Source organism: Anabrus simplex, chromosome 3 (genome assembly GCF_040414725.1).
Source record: "Anabrus simplex isolate iqAnaSimp1 chromosome 3, ASM4041472v1, whole genome shotgun sequence".
Classification (NCBI taxonomy): domain Eukaryota; kingdom Metazoa; phylum Arthropoda; class Insecta; order Orthoptera; family Tettigoniidae; genus Anabrus; species Anabrus simplex.
Window position 1 is genome coordinate 356,623,597 of NC_090267.1, and position 19,948 is coordinate 356,643,544.

A 19,948-nucleotide genomic window follows, 5' to 3' on the forward strand; every position below is an offset into this window, starting at 1 on the left:
GGCCTATGATTTTAAATTATCATCATGATTCTCATTCGGGTGCTCATCTTGGGCAATTTAAAAACCTTCCATAAAATCGCTCAGGCCTGTTACTCCAAAAGTAACCCTGTTCAAAATGGTCAAGTCGGCCATAGTTTGGAACGATTCCAACACACAGATTATATATAAGAATGTTGAGGAACAGCTAACATGCTGTTGGGTTTTGGAACAAAAAATGCTCTCCTCAGTGAAAAAGTAAAGCTCTGCAGAGTTGTCACTTACAAAGTTTACACAACTTTAATATTGCTCACGCCTGCAGGATTTTACCTATTGATTGCCTTGATGTGTCTCCCGGGTGGTGTTAAGCGAGCAACAGTGACATAAGGTGATACAGTTGAACAACATAATGTCTCAAACTTTTGGAAATAACGGTTCTTTTCAGAACCCCTCACCAATAGACATTGGACCTTTTCTCCCTATTTTCCAACTAAATATTAAAGGCTTAACTTGTGTCAGTTGCGAATATCTTAGAAAACAGCTGAACAACCTCGACATTGATTTGATGTAGTCAACTTTCAGGAGACGCACAACACAGATGAACAGGACTTTGATAGAAGAGGAGGAATATTGGGTTATACCCTAGTTGACGCTATCCACCATCAGCAGAGTGTGATTGCCACCTATGCCAAATCCAGTATTACAGGAGTTCAAGTTGTTGAGTCAAATGTCAAGGATCTCGTTTTCTCTACAGTAATACATGTTAATAACCTAACAGTTGTTAACGTTACAACACCTACCTCCCTATTTACTCTGGATCGGTTGAAACTGGCTAGAAACTGGCAGGAGCTGAATCTGTGCCTCTTAGACTAGAGAAACAAAGTGTGAAAGCCACTCCCCCAAAGCAGAGAGACAATAAGATAGAGCAGAGTTCAATTAAAACGAATAAGGTTTATTAATATAAGCTTAGCAAGAAAAATTAAGATATGGGCTTAGAAAGAGCAGAATGGGGAAACGCAGGGAGTCGAATACTCACATACCTAGTTTGTGAAGATATATCAATCGCAATCACCAGGCGAATTGGCCGTGTGGTTAGAAGCGTGCAGCTGTGAGCTCGCATCCGGGAGATAGTGGGTTCGAACCCCACTGTCGGCAGCCCTGAAGATGGTTTTCCGGTTTCCCATTTTTACACCAGGCAAATGCTGGGGCTGTACCTTAATTAAGGCCACGGCCGCTTCCTTCCCATTCCTAAATTGTGTTAGATTCTCGCGAATGATTTATTTATTATGTCACTATAAAGGGAATAGGTATTCTTCTTAAGAAACATAATTAGCCCCAGTTAGGAAATGCGATATAGTAATGTGATAATAGTATTTCAGTGAAAGCAAAGAATCCAAACATATTATGCCATATTGTATTTGAAGTTCTCATGAGGAGAATATTTTAAGATTTTTGTAATATACCAAGTGATGTGTAAATGTGTATATAGGTGATACGTTATCATAATGAGTTAGAATAGTACTGGATATGGAAATAACAGCAGACAGAAGAAATGTTGATATTATTTAAGAAGATAGTTATCCAATGATATGGATTTATGAGGATAAGGTTATTTGTGCATCAAGAAAGGTAAATATGTGAAATATTTGGAATAATAAGAACAGATATGATTTGAAAGCTCTTCTCTTCAGTTTTAGAAATGGCAATGTCCAAAATTCAATGGAAAGTCGAGGCATCAGAATCAATGGGAGGAGGCTGATTCACTTGAGATTTGCAGATAAGGAAGAACTGCAATCACAAGTACACGATCTTGTACTAGTTGGTCAACAAGTAGGCCTCAAGATTAATCTGTCCAAGACAAAGGTCATGCATAACTAGTGGGCAACTTCAGAAAATGTAGTGATAGAGGGAATAACTATTGAAACTGTCGGTGATTACATCTATCTTGGCCAACAAATCAACATGAAAGGAGATACATCAAGAAATTTTCTGAAGAATCAAATTAGGGTGGCAGGCATTTGGACGATATTCAACCGTCTTCAAATCCAACTTGTCAGTAAACCTAAAGAAGCAAGTTCATAACCAATGCATTCTCCCTGTCATGACCAATGTCTGTGAGACGTGGACAATGAATGAGTTCACTAAACGGAAACTGAGAACTGCCCAGAGAGGAATGGAATGCTTGGGTTTACCAGAAGAGGTAGAAAGAGAGCCCATGACATAAGAGCAGCCACAAATGTTGTTGACATCATAACGAGAATTTCAACCTTGAAGTGGCAATGGGCAGGACATGTGGCCCGAAGGATGACCGATGAACCAAAGTGTTCTCGAATGGAGGCCAAGAGATAAACTGAGACCACGAGGAAGGCCACCGGATCGCTGGGACAAGGACAGCCATAAAATCGCCAGAGTTAATTGGCAAAACATCGCTCAAGATCGTTGGAAGTGGAGGCAACTCCTAAATATTTATCTAAGTTTCAGATTTCAAGAGGCCACATCAGTTATTGATAGTACTGGCTGATTGTGAATGAAGATGTCATGTTCTTATATGAAAGAAACAAAAGATGAATTGAAGGAATATGTGTTGCTCATCATCATCATCATCATCATTTCCCTTTATCCAGTTGTAGCTGGGTAGGGGCAAATATGGTTCCTCTCCACTTTCTTCGGTCTTTCCACCACTCCTCCTCCAACACTGTGTCCCAGTCCAGGTTTCTTTCTATAATGCTGCGTTGGATGGTATCCTTCCATCTCAATCGTGGTCGTCCACGGCCTCTCCTTCCTTGTATTTGCTTTTCCATCACCTTTTTTGGCATTCTTTCGTCGCTCATCCACTTTGTGCCCAAACCATCTTATTCGGCTCTTCTCTATTCTATCATTCATTTTTTCCACTCCAATTTCTTCCCGGGTTTTCTCATTCCTTATTTTTTGTCTCTTCTACTCTTCTGTATCATACTCCTCAAGAACTTCATTTCGGCTGCCTGTATTCGACTCTCATCCTTCTTTGTCATTGTCCAAGTTTCTGCTCCGTAAGTTGTTATGGGTACGTAATACATCTTGTACATAGTATCCTTTGCTTCCGTTGGCACATCTTTGTCCCATAACATGTTTCTTACACTATGATAGAAACAACTTCCAGCTTGAATCCTTTTACTAATCTCAGCATCCAGTCAAGCATTCTCCATTAATTCACTCCCCAGGTATTTAAACGTTTCCACTACTTCCAGGGGCTTGTCTGAAAGTCTAATCTGACCTTTCCCTTCTTTCTCCCCTCTAGTCATAACAAGAGTTTTACTCTTTTCTACACTTATTTTCACCGGGCGAGTTGGCCGTGCGCGTAGAGGCGCGCGGCTGTGAGCTTGCATCCGGAAGATAGTAGGTTCGAATCCCACTATCGGCAGCCCTGAAGATGGTTTTCCGTGGTTTCCTATTTTCACACCAGGCAAATGTTGGGGCTGTACCTTAATTAAGGCCATGGCTGCTTCCTTCCAACTCCTAGGCCTTTCCTATCCCATCGTCGCCATAAGACCTATCTGTGTCGGTGCAATGTAAAGCCCCTAGCAAAAAAAAAAAAAAAAAAAAAAAAAAAAAACCCACTTATTTTCAATCCACATTCTTCGATCCTCCCATTCACCACATTCAACTGTTCTTGAACCTTCCTGTCGTCTTCTCCCCAAATCACAATATCATCTGCGAATAACATCATGTTCATTTCTCTTCCTCCATATGCTGCTTTTGCTGTTCTCATGATGTCATCCATTACTTTTGTAAACAGGATTGGTGATAGAACACTTTCCTGTCTCAGCCCACTAGTTATTTTGAACCAACTTGTCCTGCCAACTTGTGTTTGCACGCAACTACAAGATTCCTTATACAATGCCATGATCATTTTTATTAATCCCTGTCCAATTCCTTTTTGCACCAGACTGTCCCAAGCTTTCGTCCTGGGGACACTATCATATGCCTTTTCAATGTCAATGAATGTCATCACCATATCATTCCCGTACTCCCAATGCTTTTCCATTAGTTGTCTCATAATGAAAATGGGCTCTATTGTTGACCTTCCACTTCTGAAACCATTCTGATTTTCCTGTATCTGATTCTCAACCCTCAACCTTATTCTACTTTCCAGTATCCTTTCCATTATCTTAGCAACATGGGATATTAGAGTAATCCCCCTGTAGTTCTTCAAAACTTTCTTATCACGTTTCTTGAAAATTGGGATGATTATTCCTTTTTGCCAATCCTCAGGGACCTCCTTATTCTCCCAGACATTCCTGAGAACCCGATATGTCCACTGCAAGCCTACAGCTCCAGCTGCCTTTATCATCTCTACTGAAATTTCATCTATTCCAGCAGTTTTTCCATTCTTCATCTTTCTTACTGCCATTTCAATTTCATTCATTGTAATTTCTTTATCCATTTCATCATCAACTAATTGCCTTTCCTGGTCGTCTATTGAATGACTGTCATCCGTTCTTATGTTCAGCAGCTTCTGAAAATACTCTCTCCATCTATTTCTTATTTCTTCTGGCTTTGTTAAAATTATGCCACCTTCATCCTTCACAAATCTAGTGTTTACTTGATCTCTCTTTTTGTTTCTTAAGATACCATACAGTAATTTCTTGCTGCCCTGCATATTGTGTCTCAATTTCTGTGCGAATAAGGCCCAGCTTTTCCTCTTTTCTTCCTCCACTACTTTCTTGGCCAAATTCTTTGCCTCCACGTATTTTCTTCTACTTTCTTCAGTCTTAGATGTTTTCCATGCTTTCCATGCCATTTTCTTTTCCTTCACTTTAATCTTTACCCTATCATTCCACCAGTGTGTTTCTTTGTCTTTCACACTTCCTGATGTTCTACCACACACTTTTTCTGCACATCCAACCAGTGCTTCCTTAAATCTTTTCCATTCCTCTTCAACATTCCCCACCTCTGTCCTGGGTACCAAGGGTATTATTTCCCTTTGAAATTCTTCTTGTATGCTTTTCTCCTTCAACTTCCATACTTTAATATTTTTCTCTCTTCTTAATTGGGGTTTTTCAATCTTTCCAACTTTCAATTTTCCTATCACAACTCTATGATCTCCACCAAAGGCTTGTTCAGGCATGGCTGTTACATCTACAAGGTTCTTCCGGTGTTCTTTCTCTATGATTATGTAATCAATCATGGTCTTTGTTCGTCTGTCTCCCCAACCATACCTTGTAATCTTCTGACTGTTCTTCTTCCTAAACCAGGTGTTTCCAACAATCATTTGATTCCTCATGCAAAAATCCACCAACAACTCGCCTTCTGGATTAACATTTCCATATCCAAAGGGCCCTACAACATCTTCCTTTCCTTGTCTTTCCATTCCAACTTGTGCATTTAGATTTCCCATCAATAGTACTTCCTTATCTTCTACCTGTCTCTCCACTTCCTCTAAGAAGTCCTCTAGATGTTCATCTATGCAACCAGTTTGTGGGGCATACAACTGAAATAGATCTTTCACGCCATTTTCAAACTGGAGTCTCATCATCATCATCATCATCATCATCCTATCGCTGATGTACTTTGTATATTCCACATATTCTTGGATTTCTCTTCTAAGTATGATGGCCACTCCATTTATTGCTTCAGGTCCTCTGCTGTAATACAGCCTGTATGCTTCTCTCAGAGGGATCTCCCCTGTACCCCTCTTCTTGGTTTCGCACAGTCCAAGTATGGCTATATGTTTTTCTATCATGAAGTCAACCAGTTCTTCTGTCTTTCCCGTCAGTGTCAGTACATTTACTGTTGCAATTTTGATATAGTTTGGTGCTGGTTGCTCATATTTCACAGTTCCCCCAGCACCTGAAGAGCTGCGCGTCGCTTTTAGCAGGGGACGCTCTAACCTTTTCCGAGGCAACATATCTGCTTTGTCCATATAGGCTATTGTTACGATGGGCTCGCCACACCCAAAGGCATTTTATACCTACTGCCAGGTTCAAAATTAGGCTGCCCCTAACATGGAGACAGATGCCTTTTGTAGCCGCTCCTATGGAGTACAGACGCTACGGGTATGCCCCTTCCGCCATCTCCGCCGTGCCGAAGTCCACCTTCTCCGCCGTAGATTGCCGTTGAGGTCTTCACTCATAACCCTGAGCTGGGACCCATACTAGATGTTTCACACCGGGTCAGTGTGCTCCGGGACTTACATAGGCAGGGGCGCCACTCCCTGGGTAGGGCTGCCTCCGAAGAGGGTCCCTACCTGCTACCTTACTACGATGAAATAATAGGTGGAAATGGAATATTTGAATACAGAGATGACATGATTGATGCAAATTAAGATTACATATGTTCACGATTTAATGACGTTATACTTCGTTGAAAATCATATATTCTGATAATGATGACGTGTTTTGACTTTCATTGGCTATTGTGATAGGATTAGATCATCAAAAGGTATTCGTATAAGACTGAGTATTCGTTCACTTGGACATTTTAAACTTAGAATTTCTACTGAAAAATAGCGTTCTCTTAAATGAATTATGGCATACTTAGGTTAATATGGATGATTGCTTCTTCGTATAGGAATGTAACTGAGTTGATATCGCACAATGTCTTCAAGAATGATGTCCTTAAATATTTTAATTGATTCGCGCGAGGTCACATATTGATATTTAGGCTCACTTAAGGATCTAAATACCTTGTTATACTTAATGATTAATTTATGTTGTAAAAGGGAAGTTAATATAAGACATGATATTCTTCTTATTTTTCTACCGCTTTTCCCATATCTGTGGGGTCGCGGGTGCGAACTGTGTCGCACATGTGGATTTGGCCCTGTTTTACAGACGGATGCCCTTCCTGATGCCAACCCTATATGGAGGGATATAAGACATGATATGGGATAATATAGTAACTTTAATTGATTAGAAGCAAACTTTTGCTAATAAATAAGAAACATCACTTTTCCAGATGTTTATAGTGGGATACTCTAACCATATCTTCAGATAATCCAACCGAAGATTAATAAATCTTATTTTAATAGCTTGTCCTAAGAACAGCTGAGAATGTTTATATTAACAGAAACTGATGTGAATCAATAAGTGTAATACATTAATGTAACCATCGATTTCCTATGCAGATTTTGCATATTTTACCAGTTTTCTTTATGATTGTTGTATAAAGATAATAGCACATTTCAATTGCGATGAAAAGATGAGAAATGATAATAGTGAAAATAATGTAATTTCATGATTTCATTTCCCTTTAACAATATTTCTATTTTTGAATAAATAATAGCAGTCAAGATTTACATGAAGTGTTATTTAAAATTTTCTGTAATGGTATAAGCTAACTTAGAATTAAGACATTGAGTTATTGAGTATTCTTGTGATCCAATGATACGTCGGGTGGAGACGTCCATCAGCTCAGCTGATAGATGAAATATTATTTGGCACATCGGTATGTCTTTGATCCCACGTAAAAAAAAAATGTATTTATGAACCCTGAGAGACTAATCGGGATTTCTTTTACGTGACCCATCCTGGACGCGGAAAGGGCGTAACAGCTTCAATCTTAAAATACACCCGACAAATGCATTGGAAATCTGTGTTTAAAATAAACAGAGCTTCAAACTTGGACGAATTTAGTTGTAAGTGTGGGTCCAACTGTATTTAATACAGCTATTCGTTGGCTGGAGGAAATACTTAAAAATTGTGAATACTGTTAAACGTTGTTCTATTTGTCATGATTCTGGAAATGGAGTTTGTGAAGTTTTGAAAAATCAGATACATTTATTCACGGAGAATACAGGTATAGCCCCCAGCCCTGTGAGTGTATAGATTAGGTTTATTTATCAAAAGGCAAATGTGTATTGAACAGGTGGACCTCATACAGTTAAATTCTTTTAGAATTTTATCTTGGATGAATCTGAATCTGATCTAATGGATGAATTACAATCAACAGCATCATATGTCTGCACTTCATATGAATAATGTGAAGAAGTGTGGTTGAATCCAGGGTTTTGGCACACAGTGTAGTGATTCATATTTTTATACCATCATCTCTCCTACTCTGCCGGCCAACATTCTGATATTGACATTCCTCCCCCATCTACTGGCTTATGACAGTGTCAGAACTACCATTTTGACACCAAACAATCATGGCCACCAGGCAGGATAATGACTTAGTTTAGAACAACTTAGGGTAAAGGGATTTGGACTAGACAGTGTGGTGGAATTGTGCAATTCATTTATTTTTTTAATAAAAAAATTGTTGCTGTTTGGGTCATCAGTTGATAGGCTGGTTTGATGCAGTTCTCCATCCCTTTCCTCTCCTGTGCTGACCTTTCCATTTCTTCTTACCTGTTACATGCTACTTTTATTCTAATCTGTCTGTCATATTCATGCCTTGGTCTTCCCCAGGCCTTCTTACTGTCTAGACTTCCCTCAAAAACTACCGGTAACTGAATAAGACCTGGGTGTCTGCCCTATCACTCTATTTCTTCTTCTGGTCAAATTTTGCCAAATCATTCTTCCCTCACCAATTTAATTTGGTATCCCTTCATTTGTGATTCGCCCTACCCATCTCACCTTCATCATTCTCCTGTAATGCCACATTTCAAAATCTTCTATTCTCTTTCTTTTTGAGCTTATCATCCATGTTTCACTTCCATATAACCATGCTCCAGACGAAAGTCTTCAAAAACGTCTTTCTAATTCCTATATCAATATTTGAAGTGAGCAAATTTTTTTTCTGAAGAAAGGGCTGGCTTGCTTGTGCAAGTGTGCATTTTATGTCCTCTTTACTTTTTCCATCATTAGTTATTCTACTACGCAAGTAACAACATTATTCATCTACTTCCTTTAAGACTTCATTTCCTAATCTAATCTTTCCGGTATCACCAGACTTCACTCAACTGCACTCCATTACCTTTGTTTTGGATTTATTGTCGTCTTGTACTCCTTCACCAAGACTGTGTCCATAACATTCAGCAATACTACAAATCTTCTGTAGACTCAGAGGGAATAACAATATCATCGATAAATCTCAGAGTTTTGATTTCTTCTCCTTGAATTATGATTCTTTTTCCAAATTCCTCATTGATTTCCTTTATTGCCTGTTCTATTTAAATATTGAAAAGTAGAGGGGACAAACTGCAGCCTTGCCTCGCTCCTTTCTGGACTGCTGCTGCTTTTTCATAGCCTTTGATTCTTATCACTACAGATTGATTTTTGTATGGATTATAGATAATTCTTCTTTCTCTGTATCTAATCCCAATCCCCTCAGAATCTCAAATAGCTTGGTCCAATCAACATTATCAAATGCTCTTTCTAGATCTACAGATGCCATGTACGTAGGCTTATCTTTCTTAATTTGATCCTCTAAGATCAGTCGTAAAGTCAGGATTGCTTCACATGTGGATACATTTTTTTCCAAAGCCAAACTGATCTTCTCCCAGCTCAGCTTCAAATTGTCTTTCCATTCTTCTGTAAATAATATGTGTTAAAACTTTGCAAGCGTGAGTTACTAAACTAATGGTGTGGTAGTTTTCACACTTGTCAACACCGTCATTCTTTGGAATAGGTATAATAACATTCTATTTAAAATTGGATGGCACTTCTCCTGTATCATACATCTCACACACATCCCGATGCTGGTTTCTCCTAATGCGGTCAGTTTTTCTGAGAGTATGTCATCAATTCCAGGTGCCTTGTTCTTATTTAGGTGTCTCAAAGCTCTGTCAAATTCTGATTTCAAAATTGGGTCTCTCATTTCATCTGCATCAACAGCCTCTTCTTGTTCCAGCACCATATCTTCTTTAATTTGATACAATTGTTGCCTGCTATCTTTCTGCCTTGTGTTCTTTTCCTAGAAGTTGTTTCCCATCTGAGCTCTTTATATTCATACACCTAGTTTTCCTTTCTCCAAAGGTTTCCTTGATTTTCCTATATGCAGTATCTTAAGTTTCCTGCAACCTTCAACATCCTTGCACTTCTCTTTTAGCCAATCTTCCTTAGCCGTCCTGCACTTTCTATCCACTTCATTTGTTAATCACCTGTATTCTTTGTCCTAATTCTTTTGCATTTTTGTACTTTCATCGTTTGGCAGTCAGGTCTAGTATCTCCTGAGTTCTTGATTGATTCTTATTTAATCTTTCTTTTCTTCCTAACATTTCTTTAGCAGCTCTACTGATCTCATTCTTCACGACTGTCAATTCTTTCTCTATTGTGTTTTCTTTAGCATTTTCATTTATTCTTTGTGCAACATGTTCGATGAAACAATCCCTCACACTCTTTTCTTTCAACTTATCTATAGATCCCATCTCATTGCATTCTTCCTTTCTTTAATTTCTTCAACTTCAGATGACATTTCATGACCAATAAGTTGTGGTCAGAGTCCATGTCTCCTCCTGGGAAATTCTTGCAGTTCAATGCCTGGTTTATGAATCTCTGCCTAATCATAATGATGTCTGTTTAATACCTTCCTGTGTCTCCAGGTCTTGTTCAAGTGTACAGCTGTCGTTTGTGGTGTTTGAACCACGTATTAGCAAGGTATAAATTATGTCTAGGGCAGATTTCAACTAGCTGACTTCCTCATTCATTTCTTCGTCCCAGTCCAAATTCTCCTACGGCATTACCTTCTCTTCCTTGGCCCACTACTGCATTTCAGTCTCCCATCACAATTAGATTCTCGTCTTCTTTTACATATTGTATTAAATCTTCTATCTCTTCATATATTCTTTCGATTTCTTCATCTGCTGAACTAGTAGGTGTATACACCTGCACTATTGTGGTGGGCATTGGTTTGGTGTTTATTTTGACCACAATAATCCTTTCACTATGCTGGTCATAGTAGCTTCATCATTAAAACAACTCCTGCATTTGTCATGTTTGATTTCATGTTGATAATTCTGCAGTTACCTGACCAAAAAACTTGCTGTTTCTGCCATCATACTTCACTTATATGAACTGCATCTCATTTTAATATTTTTGATAGTAAAATTTTCATCCATTGAGTTTAAATTCCTCTCTCGGCTATTCTAGAAACGGTTTTTCATAGTTCCCAACTGAAACTACTGACGAATGTTTAGATGGTAGCTAACATATAGACCACACCTTCTTCCTTCAATCGTAACTTAAGTTAATTACTCACACCACTGTTCAGGGTGGGCTGATTTGAAATAAAGGCTTTCCTAAATTATGGCAAGAGGATTGTAGCTTGCAAGCTAGCTACTTGATTTAGATGTCTCCTCTGCCTCTGTATCCTTACCTTAGCATGAAATGAACATGTTGTGTAATGCACACTGCTGTATATCAGAATGGAATATGAATAAGTGAAACCAAACATTAATGTATCGTATATTGACATAATTGCCTTTAGAGATAATGACCAGAAAAGCTTCATTATTGATCCGACTATCTGATTCAAGCACCATGTTGGCCAGCCTACTGAAGTCCACCTTAAGAAATAGAACTGTACTGTTCTACAAAAACAAGTACTAGCTGAATGAAATCGAGATTATCAACCTAATGGCTGGGATTTTATAACTGTTAGGTTCTTAAGTCTGCTGGAACTAATTTTGAAAGTTTTAATACTGTTACCACTGAGCTCGATAGCTGCAGTCACTTAAGTGCAGCCAGTATTCGGGAAATAGTGGGTTCGAACCCCACTGTTGGCAGCCCTGAAGGTGGTTTTCTGTGGTTTCCCATTTTCACACCAGGCATATGCTGGGGCTGTACCTTAATTAAGACCGCGGCTGCTTACTTACCGCTCCTAGCCCTTTCCTGTCCCATCGTTGCCATAAGACCTTTTTGTGTCGGTGCGGCATAAAGCAAATTGTAAAAAAATAAAAAACACTGTTACCGTATGTTTCTTGCAGTTTATTACTCTAAATTAGTTTTGGCAGACTGAACAACCTAACAATTACAAATAACTGAGTCAGAACTGAAAAGAAATAGTTTCAGATATTTCAAACTAATGGTTGGGGCTCGTGGCACTGTACCTGCCTTGTTCATGGAATTTTTGAAAAAGTTTCAGCTGCCTGCAAACAGCATTGAAAGTAGTCACCACCACCATATGAGGATCTGTAGACATCCTGAGATCCCACTTGCTCGGACCTCCATGATTAAAAACCTTAATACTGCTATATTTCTGTAAGGCGAAAATTTCTCTATCCTTTGTCAGTTGTGGCAACCTGTAATCACAGGAAGTTGTTGATTCGTTCAGTAAATATATATGATCTTAAAGTAAGCAGCATAGGACAGATGAAGTCTCTTTACTAGATGCAGATAAGGGATTATAGAGACACTTAGCTCATTCTCTATGTGCTGAAAATGTGACTAGGGTGATCTGATTTCCAATGTGAAAATACGGGACACTAATTAAAGTTGATTATGAATCAGCATTCTATTTAAACATTCATTATTGCTATACATACATATAAAGTTGATGAGCAACAGGTGTCTAGTTTCACCCAAAAAGATAACTACTATACTGTTAATTGGGTTACATAATACAGAAGCATGGATACGTGGCTCAAGAGTTGTCATTGGCATCAAAAACATTTTACGTTGTAGCTAGGTTAGGTTAGCTGTTTTAAGTTGATTGATTATACCTTACATCATACCTGTATTACTCTATTATGAACTTGTTCCATCTTTTTCTTCCTGGTCTTTAGACTGGCACTTGGTGTGAATTTTGCCCCAGTTTTCTTGAGGTGTGTTAGGTATAACTTAGCACAAAGATTTTAAAAACAAATGGGGCTAGTCTACTGCATCAGTTATGAGGCACATAGCCTTGATTATTGAATTTTTGGGAAAATTCATTCTGTTTGGTTACTGGAACCCCCGTCCACCAAAAGGAATTTGATGAAGGTGCTGCATTGAGGTGTGGATTTTCCTAAATCACCAGTAAAAAGGACATTTGTTAGTGACAGACTGTGAAATAGGCATTTTAGTTGTGTAGAGTGCTATAATTATTGTATTCTGATCTTTGTCTTTTCTTAAAAAAACATTTACTACTGGATAATAAGGTAAAATTTAATTTTTAAATCTTTGAGTTTGAGTGATTTTTAAACGATCATGGGTCATCTTTTGTTTAAGCATTTTAACAGCATTGCACTGTGTTGTAAGTAATTTATCAGTTGTATGACTTGGATGTGCAGTAAGTTCCTACAAGTTGTTTCTTTCAAAAATCTCGTATATTTCATGGCCAGTCATAAGATCAGGAAGTAGGGGGGGAAAAAAAAAATAATTTTTTTTTGCTAGTTGCTTTACGTCACACCGACACAGATAGGTCTTATGGCGACGATGGGACGGGAAATGGCTAGGAGTTGGAAGGAAGCGGCCGTGGCCTTAATTAAGGTACAGCCCCAGGATTTGCCTGGTGTGAAAATGGGAAACCACGGAAAACCATTTTCAGTGCTGCCGACAGTGGGGTTCGAACCTACTATCTCCCGAATACTGGATACTGGCCGCACTTAAGCGACTGCAGCTATCGAGCTCGGTGAAAATTATATTACCATCTTGGCCTTCATAGGGTTTCATGTTCTGGTTGTAGGGACTGTTGTATACTTGAGTTTCCCTCTCAGTTCCCAATAATGAATGAAACAGTTGTAAGAACTTCACTTTGTTCAGTGTGGGATTAGTTTATCCCCTGGTAGGCTAAGCTAAATTTCATAGAGCAGAGACTTGTTCAGCACTACCATTCTGACATGCATGGATTTTTGTTACCACTTGTGTGTTGAAGGTAATTTTAATGTGTTGTTAAAAGTCGTAAGAATCTCTGAAGTGACATAGTTTAGACTAATGTCATTCCTGACTGTCATTTTATTTGATGTAGTTTCTTAATGGTGGAATGTGACATGTCTGCCTAATAAATACTCGTTTCTTTTTCTGTTTTAGGAATTTGCTGGTGTCTCTGGCATTAGGTAAGTATTGATACCTAAAAGGAAAAAATAAAAAATCAAATAATGTAGGATCTTACTGAAAGTCCTGTAGAGTTTTGGGTGGGTATATGATATCAGTTGTATAGAAAAAGTGCAGTAAAATAAAACAGATCTGCACACTGGAGAGAAAGGGCAGTGAATTGCAAGTACAGTATTCGATTTTCCAGAGGGGCAAATTGAAATTTTTTCCCTATGTTTGTTTCACTTGCACATATTCAGTGAAAATTTTTGTAAACTTCTTAATACTGTACATAAAAATACAAACATTTTAAAATCCAGCTCTCAAATTTTGGTTCTTCCATTTTTGAAGTGTGAGTTTGGTGCCTTTTACCTCTTTTAAAAAGTTCTTGCAGAACACTGTATTCTTATTGGCAATAAAATCATAAAGAACAGAGAATTTTATAGTCCTGTACTTACTGTAGGATTCTAAAATTTCGGATACTCAAGTTAAAATTTCAGTAAAAAGTGAACAAATGCACCAATCTCAAACCTAATTGCACCAAGTTATAGCTCCATTTGTTCTGCATTTAACAGTATACAACTTGTTTTGCAGTGTTCTTTTCTGCAGCTATTGTAATCGAAATGAAAAATGGTGTTTTTTGACATTCTATTGACAAACCTAAATTTTAAAGTATTGTACCAGTAAAATAGCCCGACTTTATGGATTAATTTTAAAGTTAGCATTAAGTAGGTCTCAGGGCAATTCTGGGTGGTTTCTAGCTAGGGCTTGGTACAGGAAGCAGGGTCCTATCTACAAGTCAAATTTTAAATAGATTGAATAATAGTTTTTATTCAGAAAATGCATTTTAAAGTGCACATCACCTTACTGTTGATAGTCGCTGTCTTCAACATCACCTTTTGATGACCCGTGCTCCCAGTTCACCAGGCTGAACGGGGCTGGAACACGTTCTGGAAGTTGCCAATATTACCTGATCGGTTTGATATGGGTTTGAGTCTCGAACGTTTGACGTTCTGGACGATCTCCGACGTTCTCCGACGATGTTGCGGGGTAATCACTCGTCACATAACTTACACGAGTGTCCAAATATACACAGTCCCCCGACACTTTGGTTTAACAGCACTGTTTCATTTAATGTGGTTGTGATATGCAGTCAAATTCACTCTTAATCTTGTAGATAGAATTTATAAGTTCACTAAAGATGAAGATCCAAGTAGCATCGAGATTGGAAAAAAATAAAGCACAGTTCATGAATGGAAATAATGAAACTGAAAATTCTTTACGTACTTTGCACAGTTCGTGGTGATTTTCCACTAAATAAAAGAGCACTTGACATTGAAAGAAATATATGACTGCTCTAGAGTTTATCAAAGACACTGCTGTCAGTCATGCAACAATACTAAACACTTTGATGAAGAAATAAGGTTGAAATGAAAAGCACAGTTCGTTGTTAGACGCACTTGACATTAAATAAAATAGGTGACTGTTTGAGAGTTTATCAAAGATACTGCTGTCAGTCGCACATTTCCACACTGTTCAGAAGAAATAATACACAATTTTGTTTGAATTGGATAAAGAACACAGTTTGTGTTTGGAGTGCAACCTTGGTGTCGTAGCACACGGTTATGGTAATCACTTGCATTAACATTCATGCGAAAGTTCGAACACTTTCATACACTCCCTAGTTTATAAATGAAATTATGCTGACTGAGATTTAACATAATGTCACAGTTAATAGTATAATGTAATAGTGTCACACTGAAATTAATATGTGTTCAGAGATTAAGTTCTGCTGACTGAGATTTAAAGAATAAATATCACAGTTCCTAGTATATCACAGTAGTGTCACATTTAAATTAATATTGATTCAGAGACTAATTTTCACACAGGTAACATGGTAATAAACTATTTTTCACAAGAACGAAAGTAAGTTGTATCAAGAAGTTTCTACGTGCGCACAGAATATAAGTTCAACTGGACTGTTGTCACCTAAGTCCAATACATGACTTGTCATTATCAGAGTTCAAACACACGCACAGATTATAAGTTCAACTTGATTGATAGACTCAATGTCCATTATAAAGACTTTGTTATACATTACAGTTCACACGCGCACAATTTATAATTTCAACACGACTGTCAGAGTTTAAGTCCCACATGAAGACTTTGAATATTTGAAGATAGCCTCTGTCAGCACTTCGACGAACACTGCAGCGTGGAGAGTCAGGCTGGACACTCAGCTATGACTGTCTGATCGGGTCTAGTGAGCTCAGCTTATATTCAGTTTGGGGCCCCTGCGTCATCAGATAACGTGATCTCTTGAGGCTGATTATCTCATGAATCCCGTGACGGATTTACTTGAGATTCACAATTTGAGATGTTTATGTTATCCTCTTCAAAATGACATATCGCTCAAGTCGCTGCGATAATTATTAGAGAAGTTTTGAAATTTTTTCAATCGAATGTTCGCGAAGGCGTGACATTCATATCCAGAACAAACCAGGCCATGCAGGCTACACGTGGCATCAGGTGGGTAGTCTATATTGTCCCTGCAGCTACGTCACACACACAGCTGTTGCTGGCTCGCCTGTCCGCTCCTCTGAAAGTAAACAAACCAAGTTCTCTCTGAACGTTTTGCGTGATGATGAAGTACAATTAATATTTAAAAAATTTGGCACGTACAGGTCGTAACCGGTACGGTACAGTACGTAACATCAAAACGCATCTTCTGAAATTTTTGTGTGTGATGGGCTTAAGCATCGCAAACTAGATTTCATACTTATGAGAGTTTATCACTGTAGCTTAACATATTATCAATTTAATTGGTAATGGTTATTTCAGTTCTGCAGTTCAGTTTATAATTCCACCTTTACAATACTGTAATTGTCTTTATTAATAAGACTACATTAAACTATATTGGTGATACATGTTTCATCCTCTTATGGGACATCTTCAGTCACACACAAAATCATTGGAAATATGGTAAGGACACATTAAAATTAGTGAATAAAAAGTCTGTGAAACTTGTGAAGCGGCTTATTAGTGTCTTGTCAATCTTGAACCTTAAAATAAATAATATTTAACGAAATAAGGCATGGAACATTTCCCATCTCTTTTTATGCATGAGAGCTTTGAACCTCCAATGGCAGGTTTAAAATGGTGAGTTGCTTATTGTATAAGGCATTGTCTTTGTTATGTACATAATATTTTTATATCAGATTTAATCATCGCCATTCATATTTACTTAAGTACAATAAAGTAAACAATTTGTAGAGTCCCACAAACTTGACCGAATGTGGACTGTGAGGGTGTCGAGTTTATGAAATGTCAAGTTTCACCGAATAAGGAGTGGGTTATTCATGACTCATAGTATTTTACTGCATATTACTCTAATTAAAGTTCTAGCACAATACAGGGCTTATAAAAGTACAACGTACCCTAAAATAATTGTTAAAAATTCGTTATCTAGGCAACAGAGAAACAAAATGCCCATAGTAGATGCACCTTGCTCCTCCATGTAATGGGGCATTCCTTCAGCAGCCTGTAGTCCTTTACTGTGAATTATCTTTTCCGTTGTGTTCCATTTCTTCATCAAATTAATTCACCTTCGCTTTTATCCTCATATTCTTTCACTAGGGCAACTATTTCACTAAAACAGGGCCTCTCAGTGTGCATGCACCAGTGCAATGCATGGCGCTTGGTGCAAAAGAGGGCTTTGCAAGGTTGACCAGAGTTCAAACCCCCCACTCCTTGATTTTAAGCAATCTCTCTCTCTCTCTCTCTCTCTCTCCCTCTCCACCTGTCTGCCCTACCTCACCTTTCCCATTGTTTCTTCCTCACTGTGAAATTTTAACGTGCGGTGGGTGGAGACACTCTGTTTGGTGAGACAAAGTTACTGGTGCAAAAGAGGTTAAATAAGAACTCTCTTTTAAATTTGGTTTTAGCAGACAGTTTATGTTCTCTAGCTCCTCTTTCCCTTTCTTTGCAGTTATACCAGTTATGTTCGGAATAGGGGATTGGTTGACAGCAATTGTGAGAGCGTTCTTTAAATTACACTCAGAAATACTCTCACGCAATCTAGTTTTGACACTAGTCAAAACAGAAAGATTTAAAAAAAAAAACTTTCACATAGCATGTGGAACCAAACATAGAAATAATATTAGTTGCCTCTCGATGCAGCTTCGGAAAGTCTTTCTTCTACGAATTCTGGTCGAATTCGAGCAAACTTTTTGTATTGAAAAATAGATATTTATGGTGATCATCAATTTGTAAATTTATTAATTTGAAATGCAATTCAGGAGACTCGCTTTCAGCTGCTATTGTAAAGGGATTTACAAACACATCAAGTTTTAGCTGCAGGTCAGTAATATCCTGTAAAAATGAAAAGAAAAATAGATTTTAATAAAAGTTACGTCTTCAATACGGTATATAAAATTGCTTTGAAGTACTTAAAAGTGACATGTTTTCATAAACAGGTATTGTGGACTGATGTTTTTACACTTGTACGCTTTAAAAAATACATTCTGGAGATAGCGGGTTCGACCCCCACTGTTGCCAGCCCTGAAGATGGTTTTCCATTGTGCCATTCCATTATTCCAGAAATAAAACTCAATCGAGTTGCAATGAACGCGATTACTGACAACAAAATTAAACATAATGAATAACATTATAGAATGTCATGGAAGTTCAGAATACCGCAGTGTCAAAGTATATAGGATTGTAATGGCAGTGATAAAGACAAAATAAGAATTTGAATTGTTAAAAAACCAGGAAGCAGACGTATTGCGATTGAGAAGCAAACTGAATCTTTTAAAATATCAAGAAAGAAGATAATATAAGAAAAAGAAGTTATTGATGTTGACAAAATAACAAGAAAACACAAAGCATAAGAATATTAATATAAAACTCATTCTATATATATATAAAATACGTGTCGAGACTTGGCTATTAGCCATACTATAGACGTCAAGAAAAAGGCCTTGATCAGAGAAGTAAACAGTCGATATAACGCAAAATCATCACTGTATAAATTCAGAAAGCAATTCTATACGACATATAAACTGAGATAATTACAGACGTCTTGGAGGTCTGATAATAATTAGAATTAAGTTTACGCAAAGCAATCTTAAACGAAATCTAACTGTTAAAGTATGTTAGAAGGCTTAGATATCATTCATATGCTACAAGTGATTTCGTCAATGTATTTTATCTTTGTAATTGAGCAAGACAAGATCGCCATGGCTCTCTAAGAAGACATGGGGCGGGATACCTGGATAAACCTGAGCTGGAGCAACACCGCAGATAACATCTAGATGACCAGCCACGCAAGATAACAGTCACCCTCTACTGCGGTGGATGAACGAGCAGTGATATCATTCCAGAAGTGAAGGAAAAAGAGAGAAATTTCTTAAATAAAATGTATATAGATTGGTAGATATTAATATGAGTTGACGATTTGTAGTTAAAGCCTAATATGTTTTATTGTTATTGTGTTTAAAATAACCTAAATTGTGTTATATTCTCGCAAGTGATTTATTTATTATGTCGATATAAAGGGAATAGGTAGTCTTCTTAAGAACCATAATTAGCCCCAGTTAGGAAATGCAATATAGTAATGTGATAATAGTATTTCAGTGAAAGCTGAGAATCCAGACATATTATGCTGTATCGCATTTGTAATTCTTATGACGAGAAGATTTTAGTATATACCAAGTGATTTATTTATTTAATCGTATGGTGATTATAACTACAAATTTATAAGTCCAGGTCCAAGTGTATCAGCCACTCTACAGCACTTTCTGAAGGATGAAACAGGTCGCTGGGGCTTCCGGAGTAGGCATGAAGAGGGCAGCGTGAGATGACGTGGTCCATGGTCTGCTCCTCTTCATTTGCATGCACACATTGGAGAATCCATCCAACCCCACTTATGGTGCAAGAAATTGCAGCGTCCATGCCCAATTCTCAGTCTGTTGAGGCGACACCATAGTTTTCTTGCGAGGTCGAATCCCTTCATTTTCAGGGTTGGATTTAGGTCATGAGCATTTGTTCCAGATGTTGAAATTGACCACTCATCCCGCCAGCTCTCGTTTAGATTAAAATTA

At 37.8% G+C, this 19,948-nt stretch overlaps 1 protein-coding gene across 1 annotated transcript in view; it reads left to right on the plus strand.

Annotated features, from left to right (window-relative positions):
- The window catches only part of Tmem131 (Transmembrane protein 131), a 504,583-nt gene that overhangs the window by 33,729 nt on the left and 450,906 nt on the right, over window positions 1–19,948 (plus strand). Inside the window, exon 3 of the mRNA XM_067143255.2 lies at window positions 13,845–13,870. Coding sequence (XP_066999356.2) covers window positions 13,845–13,870 — 26 coding nt within the window. The remainder of the gene's footprint in view (window positions 1–13,844; window positions 13,871–19,948) is intronic.